At 39.0% G+C, this 18,713-nt stretch overlaps 1 protein-coding gene across 1 annotated transcript in view; it reads left to right on the top strand.

The window, feature by feature from the left end:
* The first annotated feature begins 230 nt into the window (after nt 1-230).
* LOC139948199 (WD repeat-containing protein 31-like) overlaps nt 231-18,713 on the top strand; it is a 33,192-nt gene continuing 14,709 nt past the window's right edge. The window contains exons 1-3 of the mRNA XM_071946268.1: nt 231-477; nt 1,211-1,337; nt 2,988-3,062. Of these exons, the coding sequence (XP_071802369.1) occupies nt 401-477; nt 1,211-1,337; nt 2,988-3,062 (279 nt within the window). The 5' untranslated portion in view covers nt 231-400. The remainder of the gene's footprint in view (nt 478-1,210; nt 1,338-2,987; nt 3,063-18,713) is intronic.

The following is an 18,713-nucleotide window of genomic DNA, read 5'->3' on the forward strand; positions in this document are numbered from 1 at the left end:
AATTTGACGTTAAATAAAATGCTTCAAAGTTGCCGAATCAACGCCCCTCCTCCTTGGCCCCGCACCAACTTCTGGTTGACCTGCCAACAGAGGACGCTATGGCAAAGTTGCTTCCGAAAGCGCTGGAGAAATTATAGTACGGTACCCGAACGTCTACCAGCTTGGGACTCTGGAATAATTTTGCCAGGGTAGAGAATAGCTGACTATCATTAATTACAAACGGCGCGCTACCTGTCGTCGAAAACATCACGGTGAATTTTTTTATTACATTACTCTGCTGGAGAAATTCGCATTCCTTCGCTTATTGTTTCCGGCGATGTGTGAGGTTTCTTCGCAGAGCAGCGGTCAGTGAGTGTCTGCATGGAGCTATAAACATTACTAGCTGAATGTTGGAGCCATTATGGGGAAGAAACAGAGCAAATTGAAGCAAGGTGGAAGCGGCAAGGGAGCTTCACGTATCTACGGCCATGGCCACGGGTAAGTAAACCACAAAACACGGTATCTGGCTTGGTTGCTGGAGGACCTATGGCATAGCCGGTAGGGTGGATTTTTAATGATACTCTTACGACTGTTCCGTTTGCCTCCACGGAAAGAAAGGACACTGACTGCCTCTTTTTCACTCGTTTTCATAACAAAAATTGTTTAACATAATTATTTTTTCAAACCATTTTAATTTTATGTAGGCCCTATGAAATGAATAATAAAAATAGTGACTTTTTGTATTTAGGCTGGTCCCTGGATGGGGGAAGGTTGGAGCGTGCTTGGTGGGGAGCTGGGGAAGAAACCATCATAGAGCAAGGGGATAACTTTCCGTATGGCGCCACCACTTTTTCACTCATTTTTACAAAAGGGGACATCTCATTGAGGTAAATTAGATACTATATTATTTCATATCGAATGAAAAAGTGGTGGCGCCATACGGAAACTTTTTCGTGCAAGGAGGTGAACTGAAGTAAGGGGGGCGTGTTGTGGCTAAGATGCGCCGACTCGAGCTCTAGACATGCTAGAAGCTCTGGTGTTTCTGATCAACAGTGTGTGGGTTTGAGCCCCGGAGAGCTTTTGTCAAGTTTGCTCACATACTGCACTGTAATAACTGTCTTACTCGCACATGATTTAACATTCTTAACGGAGGAACTTTGCCCATGATACATTATATTCTATATCTAATTAACACATTTGTTGGTATTTTTTGTTCTTTTGATATTTCTAGAGATTACACGGCCGTGTCTTCACCGGAGGTATCCGATGTGAAACGTTACACACCTGTGCATAGCGATGCTGTCACTAGCGTCACTGTGGCTGGAGATGTATCCTACATCACAGGAAGTGCTGATCAGGTAATGTAGTAATAGCTGTCTGCTTTTTTATGTCGAGGAGCTTACTTTGGGATTTTGTGAAATTACCAATGGCACCAACAGCAACTGCCGTGGTGCTATGTACATCTGCTGTGGTGCCCTTTGCAAAGTTCCATACACATTTACATTTTCCTCATTAGGAGTGCACTTACCAGAACAAAAATCAAGGCATGTTTGTAGTCCTCTATGAATCCCCCCCCCCAAAAAAAAAAAAGTAAAAAAATAAAATAAATAAGGCAGAGTAAAAAACGAAACATGTTTAGTGTCCGGGTATCTTAAAAAAAGGAAGGAGGCGGGGCTTTTTATTTTTTATATTTTATTTTAAGATGGCCGCCATTCTTTTTAAAATGTCAAATATCCATTGTTTTTTTCTACTGCTCAAACACACAATACATAAATGAAATATCTCGGTCAAGACATTCAGACAAAATATTCAGATTGTTTTAGCTGAGATCGTTTAAAAAAATCGCATAAAAAAATTGCATGAAAAATTAAATAATAAAGGAGGCGCCCACTAAAGAGGAAGCGAGTGGGGACGCTAAACATGTTTCTTGTTTTACGCGGCCTAATAGTAATAAAAAAAAATTTAAAAAAGAAGAGAAATAGCCTGAAAAGCCTGTCTATATATAAATTTTTCTGTTTTGTGTCAAAGGGCCAGATGTTACGTTTGAATGTGACTACCCAGCCCCCCCCCCCCCCCCTCCTCCAAACCCTATACATAAAAACCTCTACAATTAGTGTCTTGCACTAGGTGTGGTCGTACATGTACATCCCTGTGTGGGCTATTTGGGTAAACCCTGTCATTGGTAAGCATTTAAGGGGGCGTGGCGCAGGTGACACGATGTTCCTCAATCACCCCATGCCTGTCTACACGTACGTATGCAGGCCTACAACATCAAGTACAAACCATACTTTACTTCATGCGCTGATTTACACTCCCAAAGGGCTTGTTTCCCAAGGGTATTTGAAAGCTGCAACGGTTTGCAAAGTTCTACACTTTCCAAGTCAATCAACATCACTTGAGATTAAACTCAACCTGTGAAGATCTCTTATCTAGAGCTCTAAGACCCGTGCCTTAAGATGCCTTAAGAGATGCCTTAAGATGCCTTAAGATGCGGGAGTTGCTTCTTCAGAGCCTGAGTACCTTATTGAGTTATTAGTCTCCGCTTCAGCCACCTGCTCCACTTGGATTGATTTTAGTGACACATTTATTTCTCGTTGTTTTATATTGTAGCGTAAACTAAATTAAAGCAAGTTAGTGAGGTTTGATTATTAAGCGTTGGAAAAATTTGGGACAGCTCTTTGTTTTGAGGCAACAAATATTGCTGAATCAATATTTTTGCAAAAGAAGAAGTCATATTTGTTAGATTTTTATTTTTAACTATTTGTTTCTGTTAGTGCAAGAAGTGGTGAGGGAAAGAGAGGTTTGCTGCATTTGCTTTTAAAATCAATTCGTCTTTGTTTTAATTTTTTGTTTTCTTAGACAATTTTTCAACAAGAACGGAACCAATTCTCCCCTTTACCACACAAAATTTCAACAGTTTCTTTTCAACCTCAAGTTTGGTCCGATGGCTTAAATTTAATGAAATTTGAACAAAATGTTAAATTTCTCTGATGTTTTTGTTTTGCCAGAGTATGGTATTGTATCGCTGGAAGGAAGGCAGGCTGATGCAAAGATGGATCGGACATAAGAGAGAAATTACAAAGGTAGGCAACCAACTTAGTGACAGTCTTGAGATTTTGGGGGCGTGTTGTGGCCGGGCGGTGAAGAGCACCGGACTCGAGCTCTGGTGTTTCTGATAAGCAGAGTGTGGTTTTGAGTCCGAGTCTTGGCATTTGTGTGTTTGAGTTAGATACTTAACTATGTTTGCTTAATACTTCAGATGGAACAAAAAGCCGTAGGTCCCATTACAGCGCACAAGATAACTTGGAACACATATCGTGGAAGAGTAGGGATTAATCTTTATTGTGACATCACTTTCTTCTTGAGACTGACTCATTGGCCAGCTCAACTTGGAGGCTTTATCTCAAAATTTGTCGTCAACTTAGTGAAAACCAACAGCACTCCGTGCAAAAAGATACACCCCCAGTAACACAATTGAGCCATTTTCCCCGACAATCTTCTTGCTGGCCCAACAGAATGTGAGCGTTTAATTGTGAGTAAATTTTCCTCATGGAAACTGCTTTAAAATTGCTGCCTGTGACACATGTGATATGGCCCTAGGTAGGCTTTGTGGAAAAGATCAAGGAATTACAACCGTCTTTGAAATTCTCTCAACTAAGAGGGGAAGCCAAGATCCACTAACCCAGTCCTTTATGGTTGGTTTTAATACAAGACGAGCGTCAGTTAATCCTCTGAAATGTAACACCAAGGATGACAACGGTCTTCATCCTTAATGTAAAAGGCAAGACATTAAGGCCAACTGCCTGACTCCTTTGCTTCCCAGAATAAGGTTACCAGCCAAAACATCATGATACATGTCCAATATATGACTGGTATTCTGCTCATTTGTGCTTAGCAGGAAATTTATAAGCAACTTTTCCTGCTTAAGCAGCTTAAAAAAATTTGGCCCAGGCCAGTCCCACTGTGGTGTCCAACCTACCTCACATTTATGCACACTTGCAGTTTAGTGTTCGCTTTTAACCTAACCACCCTGGAGGATCAGGCACTTGATCTTCTTGATCCAGGGGGGGCCAAGCCATTGCCATATCGGGGACGTAGAGATCCTTTAAATCCTCTGAAATTTCACCCTTAGAGCATTCAGGGGACCCCCAAATCTTATAGATTATGTTGAGGTGGATATTGTTAGACACATCTCTTTAGTTCAGTCCGCATCGTGAGACACAGACTCTGTAATCCAGTGAAATATAACACCCAGGAAGTCTCGTTGGCTTCATGTCATGAACCAAAGTGCAGGCCCTGATATGTTAAAGCCATTGGACACTTTGGGTAAATAGTATTGTCCAAAGGCCCACACTTCGTGTATCACAACTTATATATAAAATAACAAACCTGTGGGCTCAATTGGTCATCATAGTCGGGAGAAAATAACGGGAAAACCCACCCTTGTTTCCGCAGGATTCGCCGTGTCATGACATCATGTGTTTAAAATAAATCTGTAATTCTCGATATCGAGAATTGACAATTGATAAAAAATAAAGCATTTCATGGAATACTATATCAAGAGAAGTCTGTAACCATTACCTTCTGTAAACCCTGTAAGTTATTTGTAAATCTGTGAACTTTTATTTTGTTTTCTGTTCCGAAAGTCTATAATGGCTTTAACTTGTTATTGTGGTAACTACATGTAGCTCGATATTTTGGATGACGACTTAAGTCTGTAAATCTTCTGTAATGCGCAGAGAGCAAGTATGTGTGGTGGGGGGATGCTATTTCTCCAGATCGATGGAAGACCCAGGCCTACCACACATTTTTTGAAGGACGTACTTTAGATGTGTTGATAACTCTTAAAGACAGTGGACACTATTGGTAATTGTCAAAGACCAGTCTTCTCACTTGGTGTATCTCAACATACACATAAAATAACCAACCTGTGAAAATTTGAGTTGCTAGATAATAATGAAAGAAAAAACAACCTTGTCACACAAAGTCATGTGCAAATAGTTAAAGTATTTTAGTTGAAGATTACTTACAGAACTAATGCACTTCAGAGGGAGCCTTTTCTCACAATGTTTTATGTTATCAACAGCTAGATCCATTGCTTGTTACCAAGTAAGTTTTTATGTTTAGCATTATTTTGAGTAAGTACCAATAGTGTCTGACTGCCTTTATAGGCAGAAGGCAGAAAAAACTTAATTTACAAAAGAATTTCTTTCGGCAGCCAGAGAGAGAGAGTAATAATTGTAATGCCTACACTGGTGTGGAACAAATAAACATATTCCTTCTCCGTTGAAACCTTCAGTAAACTGCAAACCACTGCTTTCCTGTCTCTCTCCGGAGCTTACAAAAACATTTCCTCAGGCTAAAAGAGTGCAATTTAACGCAAAGGAAGAGGAGCAGAATTGATTCGTTTTCTGATGAAACTTAAGTAGTTTGAGAAAAAGCACTTAATTCTGATGATTATATTCTCAGTGAATAAAAGTAATTTAACAGACAAATAGGCAAATTATAGCAATAAAATAACATGATCAATCAATATTGATTTCCCAGATCATCCTTACAAATGTTTAATCTTTCCCCTTCCTGCGCCTTAATCACCCAGCAGGATGGATACGTGCGCAATTCAAGTCTTCATATTATTATTATTATTATTATTATTATTATTATTATTATTATTATTATTAAGTAAATGGAAACAGACCCTCCTTATTTGGTCAGTAAGTCACGAGTTTTTTTAGTGAGAAAATATTTAGCTGTTGCAAACAACTTACCAACCAAAAGGACTGATAGTATAAATGCTAAAAAATAGTTAATGGCCTGATGTTTCGACCCTAACAGAGTCTTTCTTAAAGGCTAAATGACAACACAACAAACGTGAACAGGTAACTAAATGTAACATAAACAGTAAAGTGGACATACATGACTAGAGTGTGAGAGAGAGTTTTTGAGTTTCTGTGTGTGTAATACTGTCGTTAAGTTCAGGATTTCTAATTTTTTTTTGTAAGTGATCGTGGCCGTGCATACTCAGTTATTATGCCACTCTCTTTCTCACTTCAGCACTTCCTGCGACCGCCCTACCCACTCCCTACCCCCCCCCCCCCCCCCGCCGAACCCTGGGGCATATCAGACTGACCTGGATGATAAGGCAGCATCTTAAAACCTGTTGGCGTTCCCAGCGTAGGGGTAAAATTCAAGATGAATAGACTCACACTCCCTGCATAAACTCATCGCAATTTAAAGGGAGAGTATACTCTTGGTAAAAAATATTCAAAATATTTACGACTGTAAAAAGACACTGTAGCTGTTGATTATGAATATGCACCACTACAATCAAGGGTACACTTTTTGTGAACAATAGTTATCTCAACGTTATATTTATCAATTAAAGACACTGGACACTATTGGTAATTGTTAAAGACAAGTCTTCTCACTTGGTGTATCTCAACATCCGTATGCAAAAATAACAAACCTGTGAAAATTTGAGCTCAATCCGTCATCAAAGTTGGGAGATATAATGAAAGAAAAAACACCCTTGTCACACGGAGTTGTGCGCTTTCAGATGTTTGATTTCGAGACCTCAAATTCTAAATCTGAGGTCTAGAAATCAAATTCGTGGAAAATTACTTCTTTCTCGAAAGCTACGTCGCTTCAGAGGAAGCCGTTTCTCACAATGTTTTATACTATTAACCTCTCCCCATTACTTGTTACCAAGTGAGGTTTTATGCTGAGTAATTACCAATAGTGTCCACTGCCTTTAAATATCGCTGTAAATAAAAGGTGCTTGGGTTTGTCCAATACAAGCTCTATAAAAACTTACTCAATATGGTTGTTCATTTTGTTGTCTTTGTAATAAAAAAGTGTACCTATGATCGGGACTGTGCACGTAGCCTTTTGAGAAACTATTTTCTTTTAAAGCCATTCGACACTTTCGGTATTAACAGTATTGTCCAAGGCCCACACTTCTTGTATCACAACTTAATATATAAAATAACAAACCTGTGTAAATTTAGGCTCAATTTGTCATTGGAGTCGGGATAAAATAACGGGAAAACCCACCCTTGTTTCTGCACGTTTCGCAGTGTCATGACATGTGTAAATCCGTAATTGTCGCTATCAAGAATTGATATTGTTTTAATGTTTTCTCAAAAAGTAAAGCATTTCATGGACCAATATTTCAAGAGAAGTCTTTCACCATTACCTTCTGTAAACCCTGTAAATTATTTGTAAATAATGTAAATAAACTTTTTTTATTTTTTTCTGTTCCGAAAGTGTCCAATGGCTTTAAAGGAATGTGGTTTTAGAGAAAAGCAAGTTTCAATCATGAACTGTTTCTCAGATTGTGTGTTCCAATAGCGGACTATTCTTCCTCCATACCCTCTCCAGATTCCCAACGATATCTCAAAAACACTACCACCTTTGAATTGAAATTTTCACAGGATAATTTTATTGTATACCTTTAAACCTTTAAACATGATTAAAATAAACCGTTCCAAAATACCAAAATTATTTAAGATTAATGGACCACCAAAGAGCTCAATAGGTTATAAAAAATGGAGCCATCAGACGCAGTGACGTTTTCGCCGGAAACATGAAGGAGAAAGGATGGATGAATTTGCTTTTAATTGCAGGCATTCAACTGAACTGGGCACGGCTTCAGTCATGATGCAGTTTACCGTGAAATTCGCAGTTTCTGGCTCAGCGAATCGTGTGCTTTACAAACAATCTTGAGCGGTTATTTCCATGCATGTAGAATAATCCGTAATTGGAATTCACAATCTGAGAACATTTCATACGAAATTATTTCTTGGATTAAAATGTTTTTGAATTTCTCTCTAAAACCACTTTCCTCTGGATGAAATCGTTTCACAAAAATGACATTATCAACAGCTCCAACGTTTCCTACCAAGTAATTTTTTTTTAGTCACTCATTCTCGAGTAATAACCAAAGGTACATGTACACCCTTCCATTAAGGAAGCCCACACCTGTGTATAGAATGAGTGTATAGCGTTACATCACATTATTGGATCAAGCTCATTTAGGTGTCTGTTTATTTGGAGCGTGCACTCTGTGTTTTTACCGCACAAATGAATTTGCCGCTCTCCGTGGAATAAAATTAAATCCGTCAGCCCAGAGGCAGTCGGGACTGTCCCATATCCATCAGAATCGTTAAGAACTGTATAACTCATCAGCAGAACCGCAGTGTGCATTTGTCAGAAATCGTTACTTGTTAAATTATTTGGTTTTACCCTACACCGATGTGTGTTTAAACACTGCTATGCGCAGTACTTTCCCAAGTTCTGAGAAAAAAATCACAGGCATATTACTTGGGTGTGATTTCTTGTTATTGGTTGGCTACATCATTATCAGGTCTGGCGTTCAGTGTTTGAGAGGGCATACAAGGTTCATTTTCATTTTACAAACTGGAAAATCTATCAGAATTTTTTGGAGGAGCGCCAAGGACAAGAACCAGTACATGTACAACACAAGCCTAGACCTCTTCTTTTCCAGGCCTGTCATGCCAAATACATACAATTTATGTAGTTCATAAGGGTGCAACAAATTAACAAGCGTGTTAAAGAAGAAGACAAAATAAGAAGAAACGAAAAATCACGTATCAAAAAACAACAAAATAAACAAACAAAATCAGTGTTTTTAAACGAAAACACACAGCCAAACATAAATACCCATTATCAAATCATAGAATTCCATTCTGGAATTTCATATTGAATAAAAGAGGTAATATTTGACTTCTGTGCATCATAATATTCTGGCCCTGTCGTGAATGATTCTTTCCACTCCGTCAAAAAAAACCCAGTTTGACGTCTGCCCTTTACGAATAATAGTCTGTTGGCAAAGATTCTATTGACCTCCTGAGGTTTCTAGGGACTTCCTCACTCTCTGCTTTCGCAAGACATTCTGTATCTGTTTGTAACATATGTAACTTTAATAAAAGCACGTACTGAAGGGAACAAATAAACTAATCCTACTGGGAAATCTAGATTGAAAGACTTTCTCTTGTCGCAGAAAACGAGGGGATTTACATTTTTTAAAGTAATCGAGAAACGATTTTTCTAAGTGCATTCATCCCAAATAATGTAAATTCTAAACATTTTTTTTTTAGTGCAAAGGTAGGGAGTTGCTTACTGTAAGCAAAGAATCGGCGCTTACAGAAGCAGGGAATTCTGTGTTTACGTGAAGCGTAGTTCACAGCTTAGCGGGGAATTTTGGCTTCTCTGTGTGCATTCTCCATACTACTAGGCATTCTACGCTTAAAAGGCTAGCGCAGAAATTTGGCGTTTGCACATAAGCAGGGAATCGTGATCGTAAACACAGAATTTGGCGGTAAGCAGAGCCATGAAATTGGGCCGTGGATTCAGGGATATCAGACCAAACACATAGATTTGTATCTGACGATGTAGAGAGTAAGTATCTGTGTCAGTTCAAGGGGAAGAAATCTCCTAGTCAGGACAATACAGAGTACGCATTTTAAAGGATTTTTTTATTGCAGCTCAAACCCTCAGCAAAATACCTCTCATGATGGTTTGCAAGTATCCAATGTCTAAGAAAAAAAATTAGACAGACGGTACACTGCTGAGTCTCTGTCTTCGCGTAACATACGCAATTCCACACCGATAAAGTGGTAAGGGGTGACTAGCATAATGGGCTGAGTGTGCTGAGTATTTCCCCATGTGGGCAGATATGCTTGATGCTTGATAAATCGATAGAAATGACATTTCACATGGTGAGTCTGACATTGAAACCACGGCTGTCTCTTCGATTTTTTTCTCTCTTCATTTTTTCTTCTTGTTTTTTCCCCTTCTTGTAATGTGGGAAATGAATTGCTTGAGTGATGGGTACACTTGAGAGTTATTGGGCATGAAATTCTGTATGAAATATCACATAGTGTCAGGTGAATATGTCAAAGGAAATGTATGCACTCTGTATTTATAGAACGTAGTGGTAATTGGTTGATGGTCTTAAAGGCAGTGGTCACTATTGGTAATTACTCAAAATAATTATTAGCATAAAACCTCACTTGGTAACGAGTAATGGGGAGAGATTGATAGTATAAAACATTGTGAGAAACGGCTCCCTCTGAAGCGACGTAGTTTTTGAGAAAGAAGTAATTTTCCATGAGTTTGATTTCGAGACATCAGATTTAGAATTTGAGGTCTCGAAATCAACCATCTAAACGCACATGCAACTTCGTGTGACAAGGGTTATTTTCTTTCATTATTATCTCGCAAATTCGATGACTGATTGAGCTCAAATTTTCACAGGTTTGTTATTTTATGAATATGTTGAGATACACCAACTGTGAGGACTAGTCTTTGACAATTACCAATAGTGTCCTCTGCCTTTAACAGACATAATTTGTTTTGCACTTTTATCTATTGGAAAATGAGGGCATCACACAAATAAAGGTCTCTTACAGTGTTTTCTTTTAAATATAAAATGAAACAGTTGTACAAACTTCATAAAAAAAGTAGATGATTGGAATGAAAATACATTATCAGAATTGTGATAATGATGTATTTTACCTTTAACAGTGTGAGTGAGACTAAATCATCAACGTGCCTTTTTGAAAATTGCCAAAACCTGTGCCTCACCGTGTAAAAACAAGCATCCATTTAAAAAAAGCAATTTGACAGGTCCTGATGTGTAGCGTGCGACCCTTTATAATTATCAACTGTCACGAAAGTGCATGGACTGTCCCACAGGAGCAAAGCTTGTGTAAAGTTCTTTGACAGGTTCGTGTCCAAACCCCCCCCCCCTCCCTCAGCCCCTCGTTTTCGGAGAAGGGGAAAGGGGTGGATCTGATACTCAATTTCAGAGGGGATTGGTTGATGGTTATTCACAGTTTGAGTGGTTTTTAGGGGCTGTACTTTTGCCTTCCTGTCAAAGCGTGATTTTGTGTGCGTGAAATCATTTTTTTTGGGAGTTGTTGGTAGTTTTATGATGGCAGCCATTTGTCAGCTATCTTCTTGATGGTTAATCAAGGGGCTCCTGTCCATTAAAGCCCTTCTGGAAACCACGGCTTTGGCTTTGGATTCGGCTCAGGCTATATACAGTAGCTTGGCCCCGCGGTTGTTTTGACAATTGCGCGTGCTTTGCGTACGTGCTCAGGGTTTTAGACGAGAGAACGGAGCCTTAAACCGAATCCTAAGCCGAAGCCGAGATGTCAAAAAGAGCCTATGGCATATTGGCGAATCGTAAAGGGGACTGTTGTCAATTCTGTGATCATCCGTCAGTTTTTTCCACAATCACATAGGGGGCGGTGCCAACTTTAAAAAGACAAAATAAAGTAAATTAACGGAGACATTGTGTCTCGTCTCCATGTTTTTCTTGTGGCTTCTAACCCGATGTGTCTTTTCAGGGTGGGTGTTTTGTTGACAGAAGATTCTTGTTCTCTTTAGTCAACAGGCTCTTGTTATTGATAACTCACAGTCCCTATTTTTCCAAAGAACGAAAATCACAAAAAATATTCTAAGAAATTACAAATCTCATTACTTTTAAAGGAACATTACAGAATTGGTTTTGCTAGCAAAAACGTTGCTGGCAGTGTAAGCACTTTATGTAATCCACCCTATACATAAACTGACAAACCTGTAGAAGTTTGAGATCGATCGGCCATCTGGGTCACGAGAGAATAGTGAAAAACCGATTACAAGTTTTGCATTGCATCGATGCCAAAACAAAAATGAATAAAATGCTCCTTGAGCGATAAACTCCAAACGCGAATTTAGATTATTTATTTCTCATCAAAAATGACATTTCAGACAGAAATATTTCAAGGGATGTTTTCTACTATCATCATCCTTAGACCGTGTAGTTTTAATGTAAATCTGTGATCTTCACGATTTTTGTTTCTTTCCAATTCTGTAACGTTCCTTTAACTACTTGTACAATGAATAGGGATATGAAACCTTGTCTATTGATATATTTTTAGCCTTACTCTGCTAGGGTCTTAGCGTCAGGCCATTATCTATTCCTCGTGTTGATATAGGCCCTATCCGATCAATTAATTTTGAAGGAAATGCTTTCAAGAAACACATTTGGTGTGTAAACATTGCAAGGCTGTTTATAATACAAGCTTGGCGTTTCTTTTCATGGACCAGTGATTCCTGCCACTACAGTGTCATACAATAAAATGAAATTAAAAACATGAGAAATTCTTAAAGGAAACGCCAGGTAAGCACTTTCTGCGTAGGCTGCTTGCGCTTCTCGCGCTCTAAAGCTTTCAGCTTCAAGTTTTCATCAAGGGAGATCTGTCCCTCTTCGCTGAAACATCTCGAGGGACGTCAAAAACTTGTCAGATTCTGTTTGGATGAACTAATCAGACAGTGTGACATGTAAATGTTGCCTGCAGTTATAGTCTGACTATTTGGGACGATAGTCTTGCTTTAATTGCATGTTATGTCAAATAAATGATTTTGCCTTGGCCTACTTCGTCAGATTAAGTTTGGAGAATGAGTACGATGAACGCTAAATAGCAATGTACACAGGTTGTTATCAGATTAGCTCGCAGTCTCTAATCATTGGGTTTAAAATGCACTTTTCTTGAATAATTAGCTGTCATAAACATTGAGGGAAAGGCTTTTGAGCAATCGGGGAGATGAAATTTCCATTCATCCGGATCGTGCAACGCAATCCCTTTCATCTTTTTCATTGGAAGTATTATGTGTATTTATTCAGATGCTCTGTCGTAGCATCGGGGTTTCTTTGTGGATTTGTGTTTGTGTTGATTTTGGCTGAGTTTAATGGTTTTAAGTTTGTTTAATATTTCTGTACAGTACAACATGTGTCTCTGCTTACAAGATAGACATTGTGGGGTGATTGTGGGGTGATTGTGGGGTGACTGTGGGGTGATCGTGGGGTGATCGTGGGGTGATCGTGGGGTGATTGTTAGGTAGGAACAGTACTTGTAAGTGTTTTGACATTATGAGGTGCAGCCACAGTGTTTTTAAAGGACACTATTGGTTATTACTCAAAATAATTATTAGCATAAAATCTTACTTGGTAATGAGTAGTGGGGAGCTGTTGATAGTATAAAACATTGTGAGAAACGGCTCCCTCTGAAGTAACAAAGTTTTTGAGAAAGAAGTAATTTTCCACGAATTTGATTTAGAGACCTCAGCTTTAGATTTTGAGGTCTCGAAATCAAGCATCTGAAAGCACACAACTTCGTGGGACAAGGGTATTTCTTCTTTCATTATTATCTCGCAACTGAGCTCAAATTTTCACAGGTTTGTTACTTCATGCATATGATGAGAAACAGCAAGTGAGAGGACTGGTCTTTGACAATTACCAATAGTGTCCACCGTCTTTAACAGGAATAATTAAATAAAGGAATCATAGACAGGACCTTGGGAAAGCCCACAATGTCGCTCTACTAAACATCTCTGGTTTAAAATTCTCTCTGTCAGTGCTAGCTTGTGAATAATGACACCTTGTCGCACAAAAAGGACTAAGGAAAAAAAAAAAAAAAAAAACGGGGACTCTTTTATTAATTTTATGGGTGATTTCCTCAGTAGTTAAATCCTGAACTCGGTCAAAGTAGTTTACCATCAACTCAAAATATCCGACACGTTCCATGTATTTCTGGACAGGATAATTTGATTCTTCAGCTGGATGCCATCCCCGGTTTGCCCCCGTTAGCGTAATTGGTGTTGGGGTAGCGCTATATGTTGTCCGTTTTAACTATCTACCATGTGTGCAATACGTTAAAGGCACTGGGCACGTTTGGTTATTGAATACCAGTATTCTAACTTGGTGTATCCCAACATACATAAAATAACAAACCTGTGAACATTTTGGCTCAACGAGGCATCTAAGTTGCAAGAAAGTAATGAAAGAAAAAACACCCTTGTTTGCACAAATTTATGTGCTTTCAGATGCTTGAGAAAGGCTTCAGGTCTGAAGTCTTTCTCTGATTCAAATTTTTTAGTTAGAAATTACCTCTTTCTCAAAAACTACTTTACTTCAGAGGAAGGGGTTTCTTACATTGATTATACCATCAACAGCTTTCCGTTGCGCTTTACAAAATAACTTGTTTATACTAAATATATATTTTGAGTAATTACCAAAGTCTCCGTTGCCCTTTAAGACGATCGGAGGATTGTGGGATAGGGGTTTTGAGTAGATCGAGTCGGGACGTGGGACTGTTTTAATAGGTGCAACCATGCAATCAATTATTGTCTGGCGCATATGTGTAATGGAAACTGCCCCGATATTGAATAAGACGAGTTAAAGGGGATTGTGTGTTTAAGGCTTGGTATTTTGAAGCAAGGTGCTTTGAAACCCCTGTGGCAGATTGACCCATCAAAATCCCACAGTGCATGTTAGCTTTAAAGGAACACGTTGCCTTGGATCGGTCGAGTTGGTCTTTGAAAAGCGTTTGTAACCGTTTTTTATAAAATGCATGTGGGTAGAAAGATGTTGTAAAAGTAGAATACAATGATCCACACAAACATGCCTCGAAATTGCGTGGTTTTCCTTTTACCTCGTCGACTAACACGTCGGCCATTTATGGGGGTCAAAATTTTGACTCCCATAAATGGCCGACCGTGTTAGTGCTCACAGTAGAAGGAAAACCACGCAATTTCGAGGCAAACTTGTGTGGATCATTGTATTCTACTTTTAAAACATCTTTCCAACCATATGCATTATATACAAAACGGTTACAAACGCTTTTGTTTTGACCAACTCGTCCGATCCAAGGCAACGTGTTCCTTTAAGTCTGAACTGTAGTTAAATAATTGCATCTCCAATTAGTGTTCTCCCTTCCCTAACAGTTTTTACAGATAAGCATGGAAATTTTGCTTAGCGCTCATGTACTACATCAAGAACGCAGCACGCTACATTTAATTGGGTTTAAAGAACTGTTTGATACACTTCTTGAACATGTTACTAGGCATTCTGTGCTTACACAGTTAGCACAAAAAATAGTTGTTTGCCCGCAAAGAATGGTGATTGGATTGCAAATGTAATTTTTTTTGTGGTGAACAATGCCCTGAATTGGTCCTGGTCATTGACAACAGTTACGGGCAAATTTGCTACTTAAAGGAACACGTTGCCTTGGATCGGTCAAGTTGGTCTTTGAAAAGCGTTTGGAACCGTTTGCTATAAAATTGATATGGTTAGAAAGATGTTGTAAAAGTAGAACACAATGATCTACACAAATATGCCTCAAAATTTCGTGGTTTTCGTTTTACCTCGTCGACTAACACGGTCGGCCATTTATGGGAGTCAAAAAGTTGACTCCCATAAATGGCCTACCGTGTTAGTTCGCGACGTAAAATGAAAACCGTGCAATTTTGAGTGATACTTGTGTGGATCATTATATTCTACTTTTAAAACATCTTTCCAACCATACACATTTCATAACAAACGGTTTAAATCGCTTTTTTATAGACCAACTCGTCCGATCCAAGGCAACGTGTTCCTTTAAGGTGGCTTTCACAATCACATGTGATCCTTTTTCAATTGTTCTTGCAATTTTCTAGTAGAACCCCACCCCTCCCCCACCCCCACAAAATTTGGGACCATCTTGCCCCTCCAAATGCGAAATTCCAGTCCTGGTATTTAAAAGCAAAAGTGAGAAAAGAAAACCTCCTTATATGTCGGTCGTTAAATTGTCTACGTTCAAATCGTTGCATCAAGACGTGGAGCAAAAGACTCCCTGGCGGTTGGGGAAGGAAAACCTGAGTTACATTTTATAGTCCCTCGCCAATCATGGATGGATTTGCAATTCTGAATCCTTTCTCCCCTGAACGACAAACAGAATGAGCGGGGGTAATGATTTGGAAAGATGCAGAGGTAGCGTGGTCTGAAGATTAAAGGGGTGGTAGATGTTTGGTAATTACTCTTAAAAATAATGGGAATAACGACGTTTCGAACAGTATACTCTGCTCATCTTTAGTTTGCTATTATAAGTTATCACACAAGCGCCAGTGGAATACGAAAAAGTATAGCGCTTCTGCGTCTTCGACCAAGTTGGATATGGGACGCTGACGCGCTATATTTTTTGTATTTCACGAACGCGTCGTGTGATAACGAATTTATCTTCCAGTCTCACTTGCAACGCCCCAAATTTAAAATTTCAGACCGTTATTTCACGCGCACAAAGTTTAGAATGTAATTTTTGCACTGTCCGTATACAGAGCGTGACAAAATGACATTTCACAATACGCACTGTGTAATACAAACAGAGGAAGTAGGATATAAAACAGAGGTCGTAGCATATATGTTTTTATCCCCCTAGTAGTTCGAGCTTCTGATCGGTGGATTAGCGCGTACTGGAAGATAAAGTTTCTTCCTATACATCCACACCATGCAAAGCTTGAAACAATACTTGTGACGTGACGTGACTGTGACGTCAAACAATACAGTAACATTTATAATAAGAAACATTACAGTGTGCAGTTCTTAATACTGCGCAGTACTTTTATAGCTTTTTATCACAGCCAAAGGCATTTCAAAGCACTCTACAATGTTTTACTACAAGGTATGCAAAGCTATGTTTAAAACACAAGGGCCCAATTTCATAGAGCTGCTAAGCACAAAATTTTGCTTAGCATGAAATTTCTTCCTTGATAAAAGTAGGATTACCAACCAAATGTCCATGTGATTTTCAGGAAAAGCAAGCAACAGCTGAATACCAGTAACAAGCAATATGCAACAAATGTAAATTTGGTTGGTAAACCTGTTTTTACCGAGGAAGAAATTTCATGCTAAGCAAATTTTTGTGCTTAGCAGCTCTATGAAATTGGGCCAAGGCCTTCTTATTTACATAGCACCATGTAATGATTACCAACCTGCTCTGACCCAATCTGCAGTCAACCACACTTAAAAATAAGGCGACAAACCCTTTCCCTTAACGATAAGTGCATCACACAACACACAACACACTCTACACCCTTTAAAGATGACGTTTCCGTATGAGTGTTTACCAGGGACCCTTGATATGGCTCTACCTCCACCCTGGATGTTCATTAACAGTCCTCAATAGTCTCTTAAGGACCTCATGTGCTCCGTGTTCAATCGCAAATTAAAAAACCCCATTAAGTGTTGAGTAGGTCTTAAATGACCACCTGCGTTTCATAGATACCTACACACGTATGTGTGCTTTTTGTCAGAAAGAAACATTATCACCATGGCAATGGGAGGAAGGTACTTTTACCTATCAAAGTCTGTGAATTCTTTGGGGGAAAATGTTCTTTAAGGACTTTGAATTTGGAAAAGTATATCGGAGGGTGTTTATGAATTAGTGGCTACGGCCTAGTCACCATGCTGAGGCATAGGTTGCCCTTAGCAACAGCTGAAGCCACAAATTTGGACACGGTCTAAAAACTTAATCTAATAGGTCGGGATGAGCATTGACAAGTCTTGCTTTAATACTGGCGCTGACTCGGGCCCAATTTCATTGTTCTGCTTACTGCCGATCTCTTCGCTTGCGGATCACCATTCTTCGCTTGTAGGGCAAGTGCCAAAAAAGTCTGCGCTAGCTGTAAGTAAAGAATGCCTAGTACAGCGGAATATGCACGCGCACAGGTAAAAATGCCAACCTGCAAAATGTCTGGCTTCTGTAAAGCAGAGCCATGAAATTTTGCCTCGGCTTGTAAGCACAAAAGTTTGCTGAGCAAATCCTGTTTGTGTTAAGCAAGAATAAGCCTTTTTGAGGTATGGCGGACGTTATAGGAGTGTACTGTTTGGTTTGGGTGTGTACACACAAATTTACCCAAACCTTAGTGTTGAAGCATTGTGTCCGCCATATCTCAAAAAGGCTTATACTGTCAAATCAAAAGTTAAGTGGGAACCTTTGGTTTTAGCAATTCTACTTTCTTTTATATCTGGCACTGTGTGGTGGGGGGGGGGGGGGGAATACAGTATTTTTCCTTTAATTTCCAGAGTCGTAAAAGGCCTCCAGACAACTAAAGTGTCAACACAATTAACCTATTTTTATCACATTCTAACTCAATTAGTGCGGAGTCACTTGTTTCAATAATCTAATCAATCTAATCAAATCACAAACTTATTAACTTCATCATTTGTCATAAAGGAGTTTGATTGATATCATGGACTCCGTATGCAGATAGTGAAATTTAATGCCTGCCACCTTTTGTTTTGTCTCTTAGTCAGTTGTCAAGTCACAAGTCAATTTGTGTTTTCTTTAATTGCAGTGGACACTATTTGTAATTATTCTAAATAATTATTAGCATAAAACCTTACTTGTTAATGAATAGTGGGGAGAGGTTGATAGTATAAAACATTGTGTGAAACGGCTCCCTCTGAAGTGGAGTAGTTTTTGAGAATAGTTTGGTTGGTAACCTTACACCGGTAAGCATATTTTGATATGCTGTTTTGTTAGCTACTTTCTGTGCTCAAGCAGCTCTACAAAATATGGGGCCCAAAACACTGTCAGATATTCAGATTGAAGATTTATTTGCGAGAAGAAAAATGCCTTGCAATCTCACAGATGAAATTCCAGGCCTGTAGTTTCCTTGTTTTTTTCCCCCATGGTCTGACTCCGCTTCATGTTGCAGAGGAGAATTGTTCGAAATCAATTTGTATTATTGCAGTTTAAGGTTACAATGATTTCTCATCCCACGATGAGACTATATCCATTTGACTTAATACGGTTACAGAAGGGAAAGAGAGTATAGTGTATCCAGTAAATGAGTTTAGTATTTGTAGCTAAAAGCTTTTGTGGGTACAGATTTTCATCTGAGCTGAT

Source organism: Asterias amurensis, chromosome 15 (assembly GCF_032118995.1).
Source record: "Asterias amurensis chromosome 15, ASM3211899v1".
NCBI lineage: Eukaryota > Metazoa > Echinodermata > Asteroidea > Forcipulatida > Asteriidae > Asterias > Asterias amurensis.